The 18,758-nt window shown below is 34.4% G+C and overlaps 1 protein-coding gene across 4 annotated transcripts in view; it reads right to left on the bottom strand.

Annotated features, from left to right (window-relative positions):
* ABCA5 (ATP binding cassette subfamily A member 5) overlaps positions 1-17,767 on the bottom strand; it is a 53,913-nt gene extending 36,146 nt beyond the window's left edge. Inside the window, exons 1-11 of one of the 4 annotated variants that reach the window (XM_039859219.1) lie at positions 17,528-17,767; positions 13,311-13,434; positions 12,696-12,730; positions 12,431-12,547; positions 11,156-11,360; positions 9,009-9,170; positions 8,009-8,097; positions 6,362-6,591; positions 4,526-4,667; positions 3,342-3,530; positions 1,761-1,908 (exon numbers count right to left, since the gene is read on the bottom strand). In XM_039859219.1, the coding sequence (XP_039715153.1) occupies positions 1,761-1,908; positions 3,342-3,530; positions 4,526-4,667; positions 6,362-6,591; positions 8,009-8,097; positions 9,009-9,170; positions 11,156-11,360; positions 12,431-12,547; positions 12,696-12,710 (1,297 nt within the window). In that variant the 5' untranslated portion in view covers positions 12,711-12,730; positions 13,311-13,434; positions 17,528-17,767. Of the gene's footprint in view, positions 1-1,760; positions 1,909-3,341; positions 3,531-4,525; positions 4,668-6,361; positions 6,592-8,008; positions 8,098-9,008; positions 9,171-11,155; positions 11,361-12,430; positions 12,548-12,695; positions 12,731-13,310; positions 13,435-14,185; positions 14,255-17,527 lie in introns of those variants that run through there. The other 3 variants (XM_039859220.1, XM_039859222.1, XM_039859221.1) reach the window with 3 other exon arrangements.
* Between the last annotated feature and the right edge of the window lie 991 nt (positions 17,768-18,758).

The raw sequence follows: 18,758 nt of genomic DNA, 5'->3' as shown, positions 1-18,758 counted from the left end.
AAGTTTTACTGACAAATAACTCAGTCCATAAATAGTTGCAGAGTTGCTGAGAGTGCACAGGAATGTGAAGGTGAGTAAAGCACGTTTTCTGCCCTAAAAGAACTTACATATTTATGACTATGCACATATACCAAGTGGCTAAAACACAATACAGAACATGAGGCACGTCATGCTTAATACTACTAAGAGTTCAGAAAAGTTTCTATCTGGATGGGGAGATATCCTGAAGGCAAGAATGAATATCGTGTTAGATAGTCTTTAAAAATAGGCAGTATTTAGAAAAATGAAAATAGTTGATAGAAAAGACTTTTTAGAATTAGGATAATAACACAGAAACGGGACAGATATAGGAGACTTAGATATGGTAGACAGCAATCGTTGCCCACATAACATGTACCCATTTTCCCTTCTTCCTCTGGAAAAAAAGACACTCCCCATTTTTTAATACCCACTCCTCTCCTAGATGGCCACATGTTTCAAGGGATCTGATCGCAATTTCATAGATTCTAACTGATCTAATTAGTCTTTGGGATGCGTGGGTGACAGTATTGCTTCAGCTATAAGCAAATAACCAAGCAAACAGAAGCAAAGGGCTTAGTTCAGGAAAAGGTCCCCTTTCCCTCTAACTGGACATGAACAAAGACGCATAATAACACCCTGCAGCCATGAGGAGAGCAAATCTGCCAGACTCTGAGATAATAGATGGCAAAAGCATAGAGAAAGTAGGTCCCTGATGACCCAGTTGAGCACATCAACCAACTTAAAGCCCATCCTATCTGTGGACTTCCTTTCAAGTAAAACAGTTGATTTCCTTCTTGTTTAAGCCAATTAGAAAGGTTTTCTGTTACGAGTAGCTAAAAACAATCTACCTCGTACGCTGAAAATATGTTAAATAGGTACAGAACTGTACCAATGAATATTAAATACAGTAAAGAGGGGAGAATAAGAAAAGATTAAATATGTAAAAGTACTATGAAGGATATTACTATGAGTTTCTATGTAATTTGCCAGGATATGCCTACCAGTTGAGCAGATGATTAACTTGATTAAAGGGAATGACAGATCTGAGGTAGGTACTTAATTAGCTGACAGGTTTTGTAATGGTCTAGACTAATGCTGCCCAACACAACTTTCTGCAATGATGGGAATGTCCTATATCTGTACTGTAGCATATGTACAGCCATATGTAGCTACTGAGCACCTGGAATGTGGTTTGTGCTACTGAGGAAATGACTTGTTAACTCATGTAATTCTGATTAATTTAAATTTTAAAAGCCGTACGTGTCTAGTGGTTGAAATATAAAACAGTGCAGGTAAAGAACACAAACAGAAGTAATGAGTAACTCAAGGAGAAAATGGGTACTGGATATTTAATATTTTAAATCTACAGAAAGTTGCTATGGATGCAGGATAGGAGATAAGGGAACGGTAGCAGATACAATATTGCTTCATAGTGCCGGAACTTAAAGGGTAAAATCATGAAACACTTTAGCTGAAAACGACTGATAGAGGGAAGGACTGAGCTGAGAAGTTCAGTTAGGGCCTTAAGCCTTTCGAAACAAACTGCTCTCTTTTTACCCTGCCTCCTTGTGTTCACTAGTTAAGACAAAAGGTACGAAATATACTTATTTAAAATTAAATTAAAAGCTTTAATAAGACTTGGGTACTCCAGCTAGAAAAAAAAAAGTAAAATTAAGTTGACCCTATGTGGACAAAAAAACTAAAAATCTTTAAAGTAAATCCAGTAACTACCTGCATACCTGGAATGACTTGATCAAGATAAACAGCCAAGAGGACATAGAATATACTATTTAGTGCTAGCATGATGATAGTAATAATTAGAGGATATGGGCCTTCGGTCAAGTTAGAAAATAAAGCACCTTCATTAAAATCTTCCAAATGCATGACCTGAAAAACAGAAATACCAACTTTATTATATAAAAATGATAAAAATCAGCAAAAGCTAACACCACTTACTCAAAAATGACCATAACCAAACTGGGCCTTTTAAACAGATTTAGACGGTCTACCAAATAATGTGAATTTATAAGAAAAACAATAAGAACTTTACCAAACTATAAGTTTATCATGACAATCCTTTCCAATCATGTTTTTAATGCTGTGCTTCTAAAACTAGTATACATTCACTCCTGGGGCATTTAATCCTAATGCCATGCCTATCAAATGAAATCCAATATAATGTTAACACTAACTAATGCAAACTAATGCAAACAAAAGAGTTACGGTCCACACAGAAATCAAACAAATTAAGCATTAAAAGATAAAATTATGGTCAGCATCTTTCCAATACTGAAAAGGAAGAAGGTACTATAATTAACACACTTACTAACATAAATGATTCACAGTAGGTTTATGTGATAGTGCAAAAAGAAATGTACTAGAGGTTGACATCTCATTTATGTCCCAGATCTGCCATTAAGTGAGTAAACTTTCATTACACCATTTTGGATTTCAGTCTCCTCATTTAAAAACTGAGATGAATTAAATGACACTGAAAGTCCTTTCCACTCACAAGAAAAATCTTTAATTCTAACTTCCTAAGTGAAGGGAAATCAGTGGACTCCCAAAATGTGTAACAACAGCTCTCAGGTCTCAAGTAATTAAAATTTGTTTAACTCAATATTTACAAACAATCTATCTTAAGTCTCACAAATTAGAATATACTATCCGGCCAACAGGAATAATCTCTTATATTACGTAATTACATTTTTTTCTTTACACATTAAGCAAACGTATGTTGTTACATAAAGCAGTTTCTTACAAGAATTTTTCCCTTAGAACCTGATAGCCCCTGTAAAGACTAATAAAAATCAAATTCATAAATCTAAATATTATTGAGGTTGAATGACAATCGCATGAATCCCAGACCAACAAAATCCACCAGGTCTTTCTCTACTACGGTCACAAAAAATTTGTTCTGCTTCACACATAATTTCCTCTCAGGCACGAAATTGAGATAAATGTACAATAAGTCACAATGTAACCAGGCAATCGATATTACCGGATGCTTAAACCAATGATTTCTAACAAATTGAGTTACTGCAGTGAAACAGACTGCTAAGGTATACTAAAGTGGGAAGTGGAAAACTTAAAAACAGATAATATAAATGAAAAACTTGAAAATGGAGAAAATATAAATGAAACCAACATAAAATGTATGCCAGTATTCAAATATCATTCCTTTCTCATGTTGAAATTTATTTATTTATACATTTTAATTTTTTTGCAAATCATAGGGAGTATTCATGGTGGTATAACATGTTACACAGACTAGAGAGGAAAAACATATTTAGTGAAAGAGAAATAAATACATAACCTACCTGTGCAATACCAATCAAAAAAGTACATTGACAGAAGGGACTTAAAAGCCACACTAATGATTTGGGAAAACTTTCCAGGAGGACTATCAAAAGGCCAACAAATCCAAAAGCCACAGTAACTAAAAATTCCACTATTCCTACATGTTTTGACTTTTTAAATAGAGGTGTCAGCATTAAAGCAAAAAATACCTACAAAATAAAAATATTAAGGTTAATACACTGTTTACATAGCCAAAATTATGAAAACAAAATTGTGAAAAATTATGGAAACAAAATTAAATTTTGCCTGTGAAAGAACTAAGTTATTTCCATTGGAAAATACATTTATTAACATACAATTAGTTTCTAAATGTTATGGTAAGATATTTTATTTTCATAGAAACAGTATATACATTTTTAAATATACACTGACAAATATTAAAAACTGCATATTATCTATATAATAGACAAACATGATCACCTCTACACTACAAAAACCATAAAAAGCCATGCGTTTCTGCAGTTAGATGTGTACATAGATGAACAAAACAATAAATCAACAAGCTTTTAAATACAGAACCATTAAAGTTCACGTGTTAATAAGAAATAAAACCAGTTAAAAACCAGGCAATTATATAAAGAAGTATATGAGTTATATGTAAATTATGTGAAAGAGCAGGGGTGATAGTCGAAATATTTAACAACTGGTACAGCAACGGCACATAAACCAATTAGTACAGAAATTGAAACCACTTAAAACAAAGGCTGGTCATTAAAAGCCAGCATTCAGCCAATTTACCAAAGAGTTGTATTTACAAAGACATATCTTTACACATCATCATCCTGAAATATAAATTAACTTGAAATAGTCAGGATTTCATGAAAACAAAGGAATAAAAAGTCCAGTACTACACAATCTTAAATACACACGATTATATGAAGATAGTAAAAGATAGACTCAGAGGAATTATATGTGAAATGCATCATATGAAAACAAGTTAAATTTAAATCTGAGACTATTTTGTACCTTTCCTAAACATATGGAAGTACAATGATACTATATGTAAGTCATTTAATATCAGTAACCTAACAACAATCTGTTCTTCCTGAGAAATTGACTATAAGTAAACCAAAGAATAAGACTTTGTTATATTAATCAAGTATTTTTACAGTTCTTCATTCTCATTTTAAGTTAAAATACTTACAGATGATAACCCATACAGGAAAAAAAGTAGAAATATCACTATGCAACTACTTCGAGGGAATAACGAAGAAGCTGTTGCAATGACTGCCATGAGAAGAGACATAAGAAAAATCAAACTGGTATACAGAAGAACCCAGGAAAGCCTAAAATAAGAATGCAAATACATTTATGATTAAATGCATAGGCTTTCACGGTTAAAAAAAAAAGCATTTTAAACAAAACTTCAGATTTATTTCAGCCATTTTATTCTCAAAATTAGGTCAATCTATTCATTTCTGTGTATGTTCATATATTGAAAATTCATGTTCTTATAAGTAATTAAAAATACAGTATCAGTTAAGTTATAGGTAAAGTACACTCTGATATAGAGATAAAATGGTAATTATCTTTCCAAGAGTCAAAAAAAACCTTTATAAATTAATAGCAATTCATGATTAATTTAAATCTAATACTTTCAAAAGTTCAATAATACATAACACTTCTGATTTTCCTAAAATACAAAAGAACTTAATGACAATTTTCTTTATGGCATGTAGTACAATTAAACCCCTGATGGCTTATGGTACTTTAAACGATAAAGGCTATCTCACTAATCAACAACATAATTACAACATGTATACACATATGAGATCAAAAGATTAACGATGGGTTCCCTATATTTATAACTCAAAATTTCCCCTCAAATCAGGTCAATGGAAATGCTACAGTATTTAGTTTCATTTTATCTTCATTTTTCAAGTTAGTGGATCATGCTTTAATATATACTATCATAAAATCACTAAAATAGGGCTAAAGGATGCCTAAGTTACGAAAATTGAATTCATTTTACAAAGGCAAAACTGAGGCGCTTCGAACTACTATTTCCTCACAAAATACTTTAAGAACCCAGTGCATTTAAAAATCAATCACTACTAAAATGACAGAAGAAAAAAAAGGAGCAAAGAAAACATGTTATATACAATGATCCCCCTTAGGTAAAGTGTTATAATTAATTGTTGCATTGGACTAATTTAACTTTGGGTGAACACACTAAGCAATATACACATAACGCGTTATTGAACTGTACATTTGAAACTTACAAAATTTTATTAACCAATGTCACCCTAATAAATTTAAATATATATAATTATTAAAAAATTTATAAAATGGGACTATAATACCAACTCACATGTTTATTTACTTTTCTCCCTAAGTGTATTAACTTTTCTCCGAAAATGAGGTCAAAATACATTTTCTTACAACACAGTGGGAAAATTAAGAAAAATACATTTAAGAGTTGCTTAGACAAATGCACACCTCTATAAAATTATCACTGTACAAAAATTCTGATAGGTTAAAGCTCACTTGTGAAAACATTTGTTTTCATTTGTTTCTCTATGAATTATTTGTATATTTTCATCTTAATTCACACAAATAATTTTTTTCTAGGGAAAAAAAGCCCATATACTACATACACAAACTTCATTTTTAACTCAATTTTTAATAACATGTATATGCTATGATACTGAAAGACTATAACAGGCAATTATTTTCTAACTTTCCAAGATCTCATATATTCTATACACTAAAAAATATACTGAACTACATGGAGCATACTTTGATTCAAACAAAATGTGAAATAAAATTGAAACATGTCAACATGCTTTCTGAATCCACTTTGCTCTGTTAAAATAATTGCAATCAATTGCTGAAGCTTGTTTACTAGTCTCAAATTCCAAGACAATCACTGTAAGAAAACAGTATCTCTATTACCAAGTCAAGTGAATAGCAAAATTACAATTCTGAAGATTTGTATATTTAATTATTAATCATACTGAATAATGAACTTATAACTTACCAAAAGGCAGTGTCATGAAGTCCCATTATCTTTAAAAACTCTTTTAACTTTTTCTCTTTTTCTGCCACAACATGAATTGCCAAAAAGTATCCAAAGGGTGAAAATGCTATAACCAAGTATATTAAAATTACTCCTCGGGGAAAGGTATCAATTTCTACAACAGCAGTTTCTCCCATAATAACAGCTTTAGTTGACTCCAGCTCCTTCCACAGAGAAATATTGGTCTTCAACTGTAATTAAAAAATGTAAATACATTCGAATAATTTAATTCTGATCACAGCCCCTAATAAAGTGTGACAAAAGTTTAGTCAATGACCTAGTACAAATACATTGCTCAAGAATCTACACACCTGCAATAAAATGACTGACCCCAATATCATGATAGAGTAGAATGTTGCTTTTATTCATTCTGGAAGCAGACCATAAAGTTTAAAGTATGAAGTTGAGAAGTATATACTTATTTTGACAAAATAATTTGTCAGAGGAAGTAAAATTGCACAGTTAGCATCTTAAGCAGACAAAATATGCATTTATAAAATTGAGGAATTATGGAATGATTATTAGTATCATGAAGAATGACTTTAAAAATATCCTCTTAAACAGTATAATTAAGTAAATAGTATATCCTTCTATTGTTTTAAAATTTATATACACAGCACATATAGATAGAATAATAAAACTATGCCATATGTTACTTCTATCTAACATTCAACTGAAAGTCTAAAATGAGATCCGCTCCGCCTATTCATCCAGTCACTGGTCTGGGTTGCAGATGGCTAAGGTCTTCAGCTGAAACACAAACAAGTACTAAAACACAATCAATGTGATATAACCGATATTTCACTGTCTTTACCTTGGACTTCTGTATTAGTGCATTTACATAATATTATATACTCATAATATGTTTATACCATGTTGTAAGAGTTTGTAAGACAATTCTAGAGGGGGGAGGTAGACAGGGTAAAGGGGGCCAAAAAAAAAACCAAACAATTCTACATAAATCATCTCATTTGGTTCTTATAACAATGCTGTCAAGTAAAACATTATTACTGTAGTTATTTTACTATGTAGTAGTCTAACAACTAACAGAGATAGGTCTTCTGTTTGAGGTCTCATATTCATTTCTACTAAAATATGAAACACTGAATCAGGTTTGAGCACGTCTTTAGAATGTAGCTGTAACAGTTACACACAATCCTAGATGTATTATAGTATTAAAACACAGGCTTGGAAGCCAAAAAGCCATTGTTTGAACCAGTTTTGCTATTTAATTAACTGAGTTTTGGAAAGTTATTTAACTTTGTGATTCAGTTTCACACATAAAATGGACATAGTAACAGCACCAATCTCATAGGATTGTTAAAGATTAAATGAGTCAATATTAGTATATAACTTAAAGATTAAATGAGTCAATATTAGTATATAACTTAGAAATAATGTTTGGCAAATAAGTGATAAATATTTGTTAAAAAAATCTACTACTATGATTAAGATAATAAAGATATGACTTTTTTTTCTTAAAAGAGCTATAAAAAGTTTTGTATTTTGTACATCTGACAACAGTCAAACCAAATCCTATTGTAAAGACTTAGGGCATACGTGTCAAAATACAGTTTGTTCTTATGTTCCCTCCTTTACCATATTTACCTGTATAATGGCAGCATCTATGGATGCTTGTAAAACTGTGAACCCAGAGGACCAGTACTGAGCAGCTTCACATGATTTTGAACAGCCAGCTATGGGGAAAAAATGTGAGACGTAAGATTTTTCATGACTTGCAAGTGTCTTCCTCTAAAGATAACATATGGAGGGTTACCAAAGTAATAAGATTAATCAGTCTCTACAGGACCAAAGAAAATAAGCAATTTCCCTGTGAAGACAAACAATACTTACCACATTCTTATATGTTTACTTGAAATTTTTGAAATAAAATGTTACATGTGTTAGGATACTAAATGATAAATGAATACAAACGGAAAGAAAAAAATAGTTATAAACAGTTATCTAAAATAAGTCACTTTTCTGTTTTAAGGTAAGTCATTCTACAATGACTTATCAGCTTTAAAGCACTTCCAGATGCAAGGACAAGTTCAGCTTAAGAGAACAGGAAAAAAAAATTCTATAAGGGCTTCTTGGAATCAAGTCACATATTCAGTACCTATTACATATTCAGTAATTATTTTGACATTGCTCAACAAATGTTTGTGGTTGATAATATCTTTACACAGGTTTAAGATTTGAAGGCTGTTTTCCAAGTTTCAAACATAAAACTAATAAAGTTCTCTGGTGGAAAATCTTGAGGTTTTAAAGACATATAATATATCATATGCGAAAACAATTACATGGAGAAAAAAGGATTTAGAAAGTCATACAATTCAAGATACATTTTCATTTTGTTGTTGTAATTTATATTATATAAATGTATTAAAATAAAAATGGATGTGAAATTATATTTTATATAGATATAGAGGTAGTTATTTGACTATACCTATATATATTTTTATGCTACATTGGACAGTTTTCTTATTTGAACAAATAAGCATAGTCAAAAATGCCAATGTTTGACCCCACTAAATTTTACATATGAACTAAGAGCAGCAAAAGCATGGATTTAACTCAATTTCAATAATTATATAGTGCTATTTACCTCTTGAATCCATATAAACAAAAGATACTGGAATCATATCAGGAAAAAAACGAAGTTCGTAGGACATGAAGTCTTTGAAAACCACACCTACAAAGTTGCTGAACTTGGAAAGACTGGATGCTAGCAATTCTTTTTCATCTGCATATTCTTCAGTAATTATAACTATAAAATATTATAACAACATAGTTAACTCACAAAATATTTTACTATAATGAATCAAATTTACCATTGTATTTGATGAACATATTTTACTAGAACTTTTGTTTTATGCTCTAGCTTAGAAAATGAATAGACTTTCTAAAAATACTAAAAAATAATAATAGTACAATTTTACAGACACTATTTCTTAACTGTCATTTGAGTACATAAATTGTGTCAGTGTAATACATGTTATTAATGATAAAGTAGAATATATACTTATATGCACTATATGAAGTTCACTTATCTATCTCAAAGTAAAACTATATAAAAAACTCCTTGATAAATGCATGGATATTTTATTTTCAAATATTTCTTCTTATGAAGAAAATCCCATAACCCTTTTCAGGCACTAAATATGTATTTTAGTAACTGTTATGCAACTCTTCTTTGAATAAAAATTGCCACTTAAACCCAATATTGCTTGTTCCTTCTATAGGTCCTCTATGGAGAACCTATACTGTAATCATCATTTGGGTCCCTTCACATCAGATAATCCTAAGTTTTAAATATTTTCTTGAAGTTTTATTTACAAGCAACTAGTTTTCACTACAGAAGCTCCAGAACATGTGGTGAAATGGAAAGAACATAGGATTAGAACTTAACTTTTTTACTTATTAGCTGTGTGAGCACAGGTAAACAATAAATTCTCTGAACTTCAGTATCCTCATCTACAACACCTACCTGATCACACTGGGTTAAGCTCAAATGTAGTTACAAATAAGAAAATGCTCTGTAAATTATAAAGTATACTTAAATATTAATTATCATGATTTTCCAGACTTTTAAGGTGAACATGGGGTCCAGGATTGATATGAATAAAAAGGGTATTAGTTCAACAAACTCCCAGTCAGGTTACTATGTATGCATGTGTATCTCACTTTCAGATTGTTTTGTTGTTAAAAAGACAGAACCTAAAAAAAAACTAGATATTTTTCTACTATTTTGGCATCTAAGTTAATATACACTGACTTGGATTTCTTTGCTGCATATGCTTTTCTCCTTCTTAGAATTACCAATGCATTTTGTTCTCAACATTTCTGATCAGTTTTTGGAGCTGGCATGCTAAATTCTTATAGCTATCCACACTACTTGTGCTTAATATGATAAACCAACAAACATGTTATATACCAGTAATATATGTGTTTGATAAAAATATTAAATAGCAATAAGCCAGAAAGAAACCAAGGGGGAATAAGTTATTTATCTGGTTTCCAATTATATGAACATCTTCTATTCAATGACACATTATCCAATAATGTGATGATACATATTAATTAATGAAGGTAATTACAACTATCCAATATGAGACATGTTAATCTGTTATTTTCTAAAAATCCAGCATTTCATTTAATCAATCATCACAGTGTGAACACTGCTGTCACTTTCTCCAGTTCTTGCCTTAAGGTCTCTCACAGCCACTTTAGACTCAATAGTACCTCGTTACTTACACTGTTTTCTAATCTATTTCTTTGTGAGAAGTACTAACTGAGAAAAACAGACTTAGGTACTTAGCCACAGTCAGTCTCCAAAGCTAAGTACTTCTTCAGTTTACACCATACGCCTCCATCGACAGGCATGGCAATCTTAAAAGATTACTGCTTTATAATCTTTATCATGTAGTTCTAGCTTCTTATTAGAAGTCAGAATCAAAATGAAACAGTCCTTCAACTCTTTTATCCTGTACAAATATACTTATTTTATAAATGGCCTAAAAATTTAATATAAAATATTAAAACACATAAAATATGCTTTCTATTACCAAGAATATAAACACATTAGTGTTACAAAAAGTAAAAGGCAGCAGAATTGAATGACTTTAATATTTTTATAAAAGTATACGTTGGTGAAGGGACAAATCTCTAAGTGTTAAGAATATTAATAAAGCAAGCAGAAAAATATTGACAAGGCTTTCCGTCAAATAGAATACATATATAAGCTCACGATACCATCAGGAAGGTGATCAGTAGAAACCTTCTGCATGATGTTTCTTGTAATATTAGTCACTGGAGTATATCCGAGAATTAGGTTAGAGAGGATAGATTTGTCCATAGGGTTAAGCTCCATATCAGGCACTTCTTCATATTTCTTATTTGGATGCATCATGCTAATTAATATTAACCAAAATAAAAAAAATAGTGGAAAAAGAACTTCCTATAATAAAGGAAACAAAATGATTATATAGTATAACAATAGCAGCAAAATTCAGCAAGATTTCTATCCAAATAACATAATTAACACTAAGAAAAAACATGAGACATTTGGCTGTTTTCTTAAGTACGAAGAGTAAAAACGAGCTGGCATTGGTGGTATAGTGGTGAGCACAGCTGCCTTCCAAGAAATAAAAGCTATACTGTGCTGAACATTTCACCTAACCTGACAGGCATACCATATAATTTTTCTTTATATTCAAATTTACTGAAGTATTTTAAAATTCAAGACATATAATTAAATAAATGACATAGAAAGTAGTATTTAAACATTACTAATTACTAATGTAAAATAGAATAAATTTATTCATATGTAACTTTAAAGTAACTTACCAAACATTCCTAATAGGTATCACCATAAAACTGTCTTTATTCAATTCCAAATTAAAACTCATGATTTAAACAGACCTAAATTTCTACTATTAAAACTACTCAGTTAAATTCAATAGTCCACTTTAATAGGGATGAACTATCTATTATTTCATCTTGCTGTTCAATTGTTCTGCTGGTTTAAGAAAATGAATGATATATTTTCATCCTTTAAAATGATTATTAACTATTTAACCAGAGGTCTCACTTTCTTTTATCTTTTAAAGTAATGTATACTTATGGGAACAAATATATGACATAATTTTGGTAATCCTAGACAATTCAATCCAGAATCCAAAAGATGATAAGTCATAAAGACTAAACTATGGAATAATGTTCTACAAAGTTGTCTATGAAATATATTTTTCATTTCATGAAACTTGGGAAATGCATGCCTAAAAATTCAAAATTAAGCACTGATATCAGAAATTAACTAAATTTAGAAATCTTTAATATTTTTAACATTTAGAAAACAGGTAATTTGAGTACTTTTCTGTGGCTACCACAAGTTTTTACTTCATAAGGAAATTAAAAGGACCTAAAAATATAAAATTATAATAAAAATTTATCCAGCAAAATAAATATCTCTTAAAAATGGAACACAGAATAAACCTCAATGAGGCATAAGAAAGGCATTTAACTTACCTGAACACTACTTTTTTTAGTCCTGCATTTAATTAGGTAATTTTTCAGTAGGAGTGTTCTGGTCTGTCTCCAAACTCCCACCTCCCTAATTGCAGTAGCCATGTTTTCTGGATCAGTCTAGTAAAGCAGAGGGGGAGAAAAAAAAAACGAAATACCTGCAACCACACAGTCAAGCACATACCATTTTTAATTGCAAAAATGAAGAGACAGATGTTTCAGTCTCAAGTTAGATGGAGTTAAGCATATCCCAAGTTGTCTCTCCTACCTGGACAGAACACATGGAACGGCAATTTGAAGACCCTGGAAAATAAACAGTAGTATGTGAAACAAGAGGTAACCAGAATTATAATTACCACTCAACAGTGAGTTTGCCACCTTTTCACTACTAAAAAGCAATGACAAAGACCAGAAATAAGGGTATGAAATTAAAAATAAAAAAAATTTTTTTAAGTTACATTCCATTGCTGCACAGCATAACTGGGGAATGCATTAAGTTTGTTGAACAGCTTTAAATAATTAGTTAATTTTTAAATATCTGATATCTTTAAAGAATTAATCAAATATTTAACTTTCCTAATTTCCTAGATAAAAATAATTCATACTAAATCTAATAAATTGCAAAAAAATTGAAAGCCCACTTAAATAAAGACTACGCGTTACATAATACAAAATTCAATATCAAAAATTTATTTATTTTTAAAAATCTTACTACATTAAATGCTTTTCAAAGCAATAAAAAATGTACAAGGCCTTTAGAAATAATTGTTAGAGAAAAATCATTTGAAATGTATTAATTTCTGAGAGAAATTAATTCAGATTATATTCTATAAAATAGAGTCATCCTGATGTACACAGCCTTCCAGTAAGAGATATGGTTCACCTTAGCAAGTTTGATTCTCAGAAAAGCTCTTAGCTGAAAATGTTTCTTATCTCCAATAGATGACTGTTATAGGTTACTTCCGGTCCTCGCAAGCAGAGCTGGTTATCACTCCTTTGTCCTACATCTATATTCAATAAAGTGTAATTGTAGTTACCATACTATGCCATCATTACTTGTTTACATATCTTAATCTTGAACTTCACCATGAGATCCTTGACAAAAAAAAGACTGCTTTATTTATCTTTGCTACTCTATCACCAATGGTAGTATTATAACATATCATCTTACTGCATATTCCTTTGTCAAAGCTTGCTGAGAGTCCTTATGGATCGAAGGTTAGCAAACTACAATGGAAGAAGTGTGGGCTAAATCCAGCCTTTGTACAGCCCCTGAGTTAAGAGTATTTTTCACATTTTTTAATCGTTGGTAAAAAAAATAATAATAATATGAAATTCAAATAGTTATTGGAACACAGCCATGTTCACTAGTTTCCATATCGTCTATGACTGCTTTTGTGCTACAACAGCAGAGTTAAGTAATTGAAACAGAGAATATATAGTCTGCAAAATCTAAAATATTTACTGTCTAATCTTCACAGAAAAAGTCTGCTGACCCCTGTTATGGATCAAAGGAAGAAGAAAAGCGGCACATTCATTTAACATTTACTGAGGGATTTATGTACTAGCAAAATGAAAAATAATAATATGTTAGACACTATCACTGACTCTACATATAAGTAAAATTTATATAATGTGGTAAGTGCAACTGAGGGAAAGAGCTTGGGAAGGAATGAAATGGAAATTCCAGACAGAGGGAAAAAGGAGTGGAAAAGCTAGATCCCAAAAGGGCTTAACTTGTATAAAGAACAGGGATACCTATGATATGGCAGAGGCACAGGCAAAGTGTTTTGGGGCTAAGGGTGCAGGTATATGCTCCAGATGACACTGTAAAGACAGGCAATGGAGATGGGTTGTGAAATACCTTGCATACAAAATTCAATTAAACACCTTTATTTTGTGTACCCATATACAGCACCCTGTATTTCCTCTTCTGGACTTTTCATACCTCAGCATGATTGTTTAATTGTCTGGCAATCGTATATTTCACTAGTCCATTCACTCTCCCAATCCCCAAACCTCCAAAGCTTCTACCCACAGCATCATCCTCAAATTATGACCGGATTCCCACTTGAGAAAACTGAAGAAGCTATCATAAATTTCCAAAATGTCCCTCTATCTTTTCTATTCACCTACCTACAGCTGTGCCTAAGGTAATGTTATATATTTCAATAACATGCATTTTTGGCCTCTGAGTCATAAAAGCTTAAATGGATTCTTGTATTAACGATACTTTTAAGATTTCTTGGAAGAAGGGGTTAAGAACGTATTTGGCAGGTGACTTGAAAGAAATCCTGCCCGGCTATATCACTGGCTTCTCAATAAAAGCACTATAAAATCAAGCCTTTTAACAGGAGATAAATTATAAATACTCTCTTCTCTAGTATTTTAAAATTTACTGAAGATAATGTAATAATAAAACAGTACTAATTGTCAATATGATTTAATCTAAATTTTATGACAGTATTTCCTGCTGAATGGGAAAATAATGACACCATGGTACCTATATAAGTTATCCAGTACCATTTCTCATATGTAACAGGATCCTAAAATCTTGTGCTTAAAACTATTTTTAATCCAATTAATTTGCACACTAGTAAAGATTACCATTTAGTAGAAAATTAAAAAATTCTCATAAAAGATCATCCTCTCAATTATACTCAAGGGCAGAAATTATAAATTTTATTCATCTTGGTATTCTTGGCACACAGTTTACTATATGGAATATAAAAGACATTCAAATAAATATAGAATGTATGAAATAAATTTGCTTTTACCCTGAAGGGAAGATTCCCCTATACTAAACCGTTTGAAGGAAAGTACATTTAAACAGCACATATTCAAAGATTAATGCCTTGTTAGTCTGATTTCAACCCAAATACCCCAAGAGCACAAAATGCCCTAATAATGTTCTCTTATATAGAGTCTTTCCTAAATACATGTAATATTGCTTTCTGGGCAGACACAAAATATAAAGCACCAGAATTGAGTCTGCATCCCTGGGTTGGAATTTCAGCTCTACCTATTTGCTAGTTGAGACATTCATAAGTAAATAAACCTCCCTTAGCGACCATTTTCCACACCTGCCCAACTAGAATAACACCTCCAACCTCATAGGATTGCTGTCAGGATTAAATGAGATAATTCTGAGCCTGGCTCACAGTTGGCAATTCAACATATACCCACCCCTTTCCTCCCTTTCTGTTCTTTCGAAATGTCCTTAACAGAAAGTAAATGTGATTATCTTCATTCTTTAAAACATTTCATGTTTTTTATTTTTTTTAAATAACCTTCCTTCAGTAGGATGTGATTGTGGAGGTACTTCTAAAATTCTTGTAATGCTCTTTCCCTGAAGTTGGTTGTAGGTCGAAGATATTTGTTTATTTTATTCTTTAAACTATGTATGTAATGCTTTTTTTGTATACATACATTTTTCACAATTAAAAAGGCAAAACAAAACCTTCTCTCAACCTCAAATCATTTTTTATGCCACCACAATATATCACTTTTTTTTTCTCCCACAACTAGACTTCTTGAAAGAGAGGTCTATGTTTTCTGCCTCCACTTTCTTAATTCCCAGTCTGTCCTCTACCTATACCAGGCTGAATGTCCTGGTCCCACACTCTCCTCTCCCCCAGTCACTCCTCTGAACCAGCACTGATAAGGTCAACAATGACCATCCTGTCCTCATATAGTAGGCATCGTTGCACAATTCAGCATGTTCTTTCTTTTTATCTTTTTTTTTTTTTAATTTAAAAAAGTTAGACATTTATACAATCCATGAAGTGATCTCCCCGATTACTCCAGCACCCACCTGGCACTACACACAACTGTCACAATAATATTGACTATGTATCCTTTGCTACACTCTAAATCCCCACAACTCTTTTTAGCTACTAATTTGTACTTTGGAACAAACTGGTACAGCCACTCTGGAAAACAGTCTGGAGGTTCCTCAAAAAAATAAAATTAGAACTACTTTTTGACCCAGCAATTGCATTGCTGGATATTTATCCAAAGAAAACCAAAACACTAATTTGCAAAGATCTATGCACTCCTATGTTCACTGCAGTGCTATTCACAATGGCCAAGCCGTGGAAGCAACCTAAGTGCCCCTCAACAGACGACTGGATAAAGAAGTTATGGTTCATATATACAATGGAATATTACTCAGCTATTAAAAAAATGGAATCCTACCATTTTCAATGAACGACATGGATGGACCTAGAAGGTAGCAGGTTGAGTGAAATACATCAGAGAAAGATAAATACCGTATGATTTCACTTATACGAGTAATCTAAGGGACAAAAGAAATGAATAAACTAAACGAAAACACAGATACAGAGAACTGGTGATAGCCAGAGGGGAAGGGGTTGAGGGCTGGGTGAAAAAGATGAAGTGCAAAGACTTATTTCTAAATGTATATCTAAGCCTCGGGAGCCCGGGACGAACTCTCTTTGAGCTATTATCGCCTCAAACCGAGAAGTGTCTCCAGCCTACCTGACTTTCACAGATGCTGAAATATTCTGGAGCTTTTCTTTTCGTATTTTAGGAATCAGGATATTTCCCCCCAAATCGTGTCACGAGATGCGCGCATTTTCACCTCTCCCAAACTCCCTTCCACCACGCACGGTAATGATCACAGCACGAAACTCCCCGAGGAATAACGAGCGCTAATGACCCAGCTGTTCGGGAAGGAAACTGACTTCCAGAACATTTCTCTCCTAACGATGCCCTGATGATGGAAACGACCACGTCCAGCCAAACGCAGCCTCGCGGCCGTCCACCGGCGGATCCTGGGTCCCCAGCGGGCCCCCTCCACCACCGTCGGCATCCGCACACCAACACCCTGGGGGCAGCAAACAGCATCCCCGACAGGGCACGGGGAAACCGCGCTACCTGGCGCGCTGGAGAAACTACTCTAGATGCCCCTTCGCTCCGCTGCTCGGCCTCCTTACGAAGTCGGCTGCCCCCCCACACCCCCGACACCCCCAGACCCCCCATAGGCTCTCCCTCTACAGCCACTCTGCGGCCGCCCTCGGCCGCCCCGCCCCGACCACCCCGGCCCCGCGCAGCGGCTGCCCTCGGCGCCCACGTCACCTCAGGGCCGGGGCCGCAGCGCCGCCAGGCCGGGACGCGGACGGTCTGCGGAGTCCGCGCAGATGACGGCGTTCCGAAACGGGTGTGGGCGCGGGCCCGCTGCTCGGCCCCGAGTGCCCCAGCGCCGCAGAGCTGGCAACGCTCCCGCGGGAAGAGCGCTCGGCTCGGGAAGCCGGGCTCCGGCTCCCGCGGAACGCACCTGAGGGCGGGGCTCCCGGGGGACGGGGCCGCGGACGCGCGCGCTCCCGCCGCTCGGGCCCTCGCGTCCGGGCGCAGGCTGGGAGGGCGACGCGCCCGCGAGCGGTGCGCACCTGGGGGCGGGCTCCGAGGGGCGGGGCTCCGAGGGGGCGGGGCGAGCGGCGCGATCCGAGGCCCGGCTCCGGCGCGCGCACGCGCGCGCCAGGCCGCGGGGCTCTCGGAGCGGGGCGGGAGTGGCTCAGCCTCAGGTCCCGGGGCGCCTCCAGTCTGCGTCTGTGGGGACCCCGCGACGCCCTGCTCTGAGGCAGGAACAACCGGCTTGAAGTCTAGAGCTCAGGTGTGAGTGCGAACCCTGCCTCCTCCTACCAGCGGCCGTGGCCTGCGGCCCTCTCCACAGTTGCTTCCCCCGGCGCATCTAGTTTTAAGAGTCCGTTTTTTTCTGTTTCTCGGCTTTTGAACGGTCCTCTCCCAAGACTGAATTCCGATTCACTCCGCACCCCCTTCTCCTTTCCGCCGTGGCGTCTGTGGTGCGGTGTCCTCGTTTTCATAACCGCTGCTTCCGTCCCCCATCAGACACCGATGTAGGACTTCAGGACGTTGAAGATGCTTCTAGTTTCTGAAGTGTTCTCATGAAAATCTTGGAAAAGTGGCAGATGTTGAATTTTCCAAACGGCCGGAGACACATGGCATCCGGGAGAGAGTCTGTACCACACTTACTTTTGCTAAAAATATAAACATGTTTTGCGCTTTATTACCCAAAGTGACCTAAATGGTGGTCAAAAGTAATCGAAAAGAAAAATTCACAACACTAGCATTACAAATTCTCCTCTCCAGATTTCTGTATGGTCACGTTTCTTTGCACGGTTCATTTTGGGGAATTTAACTGTTTAAAGAATTTTTTAAATTTATCTCTTTTTCTGCTCAAATTTAAGCCAAATCTCCCTAACAGTCACAATGCTAAGTTCTACAAAAAAAAAAAAAATCAATGAATCAAGTCTTATTTATCCTATCGAATGTGGAATGTGGATTCAAA

The sequence above is a fragment of the Pteropus medius genome, unplaced genomic scaffold, assembly GCF_902729225.1.
Source record: "Pteropus medius unplaced genomic scaffold, Ma_sr-lr_union100, whole genome shotgun sequence".
In the NCBI taxonomy this organism is placed as follows: Eukaryota; Metazoa; Chordata; class Mammalia; order Chiroptera; family Pteropodidae; genus Pteropus; species Pteropus medius.
This window is presented reverse-complemented; position numbering and strand designations above follow the sequence as displayed.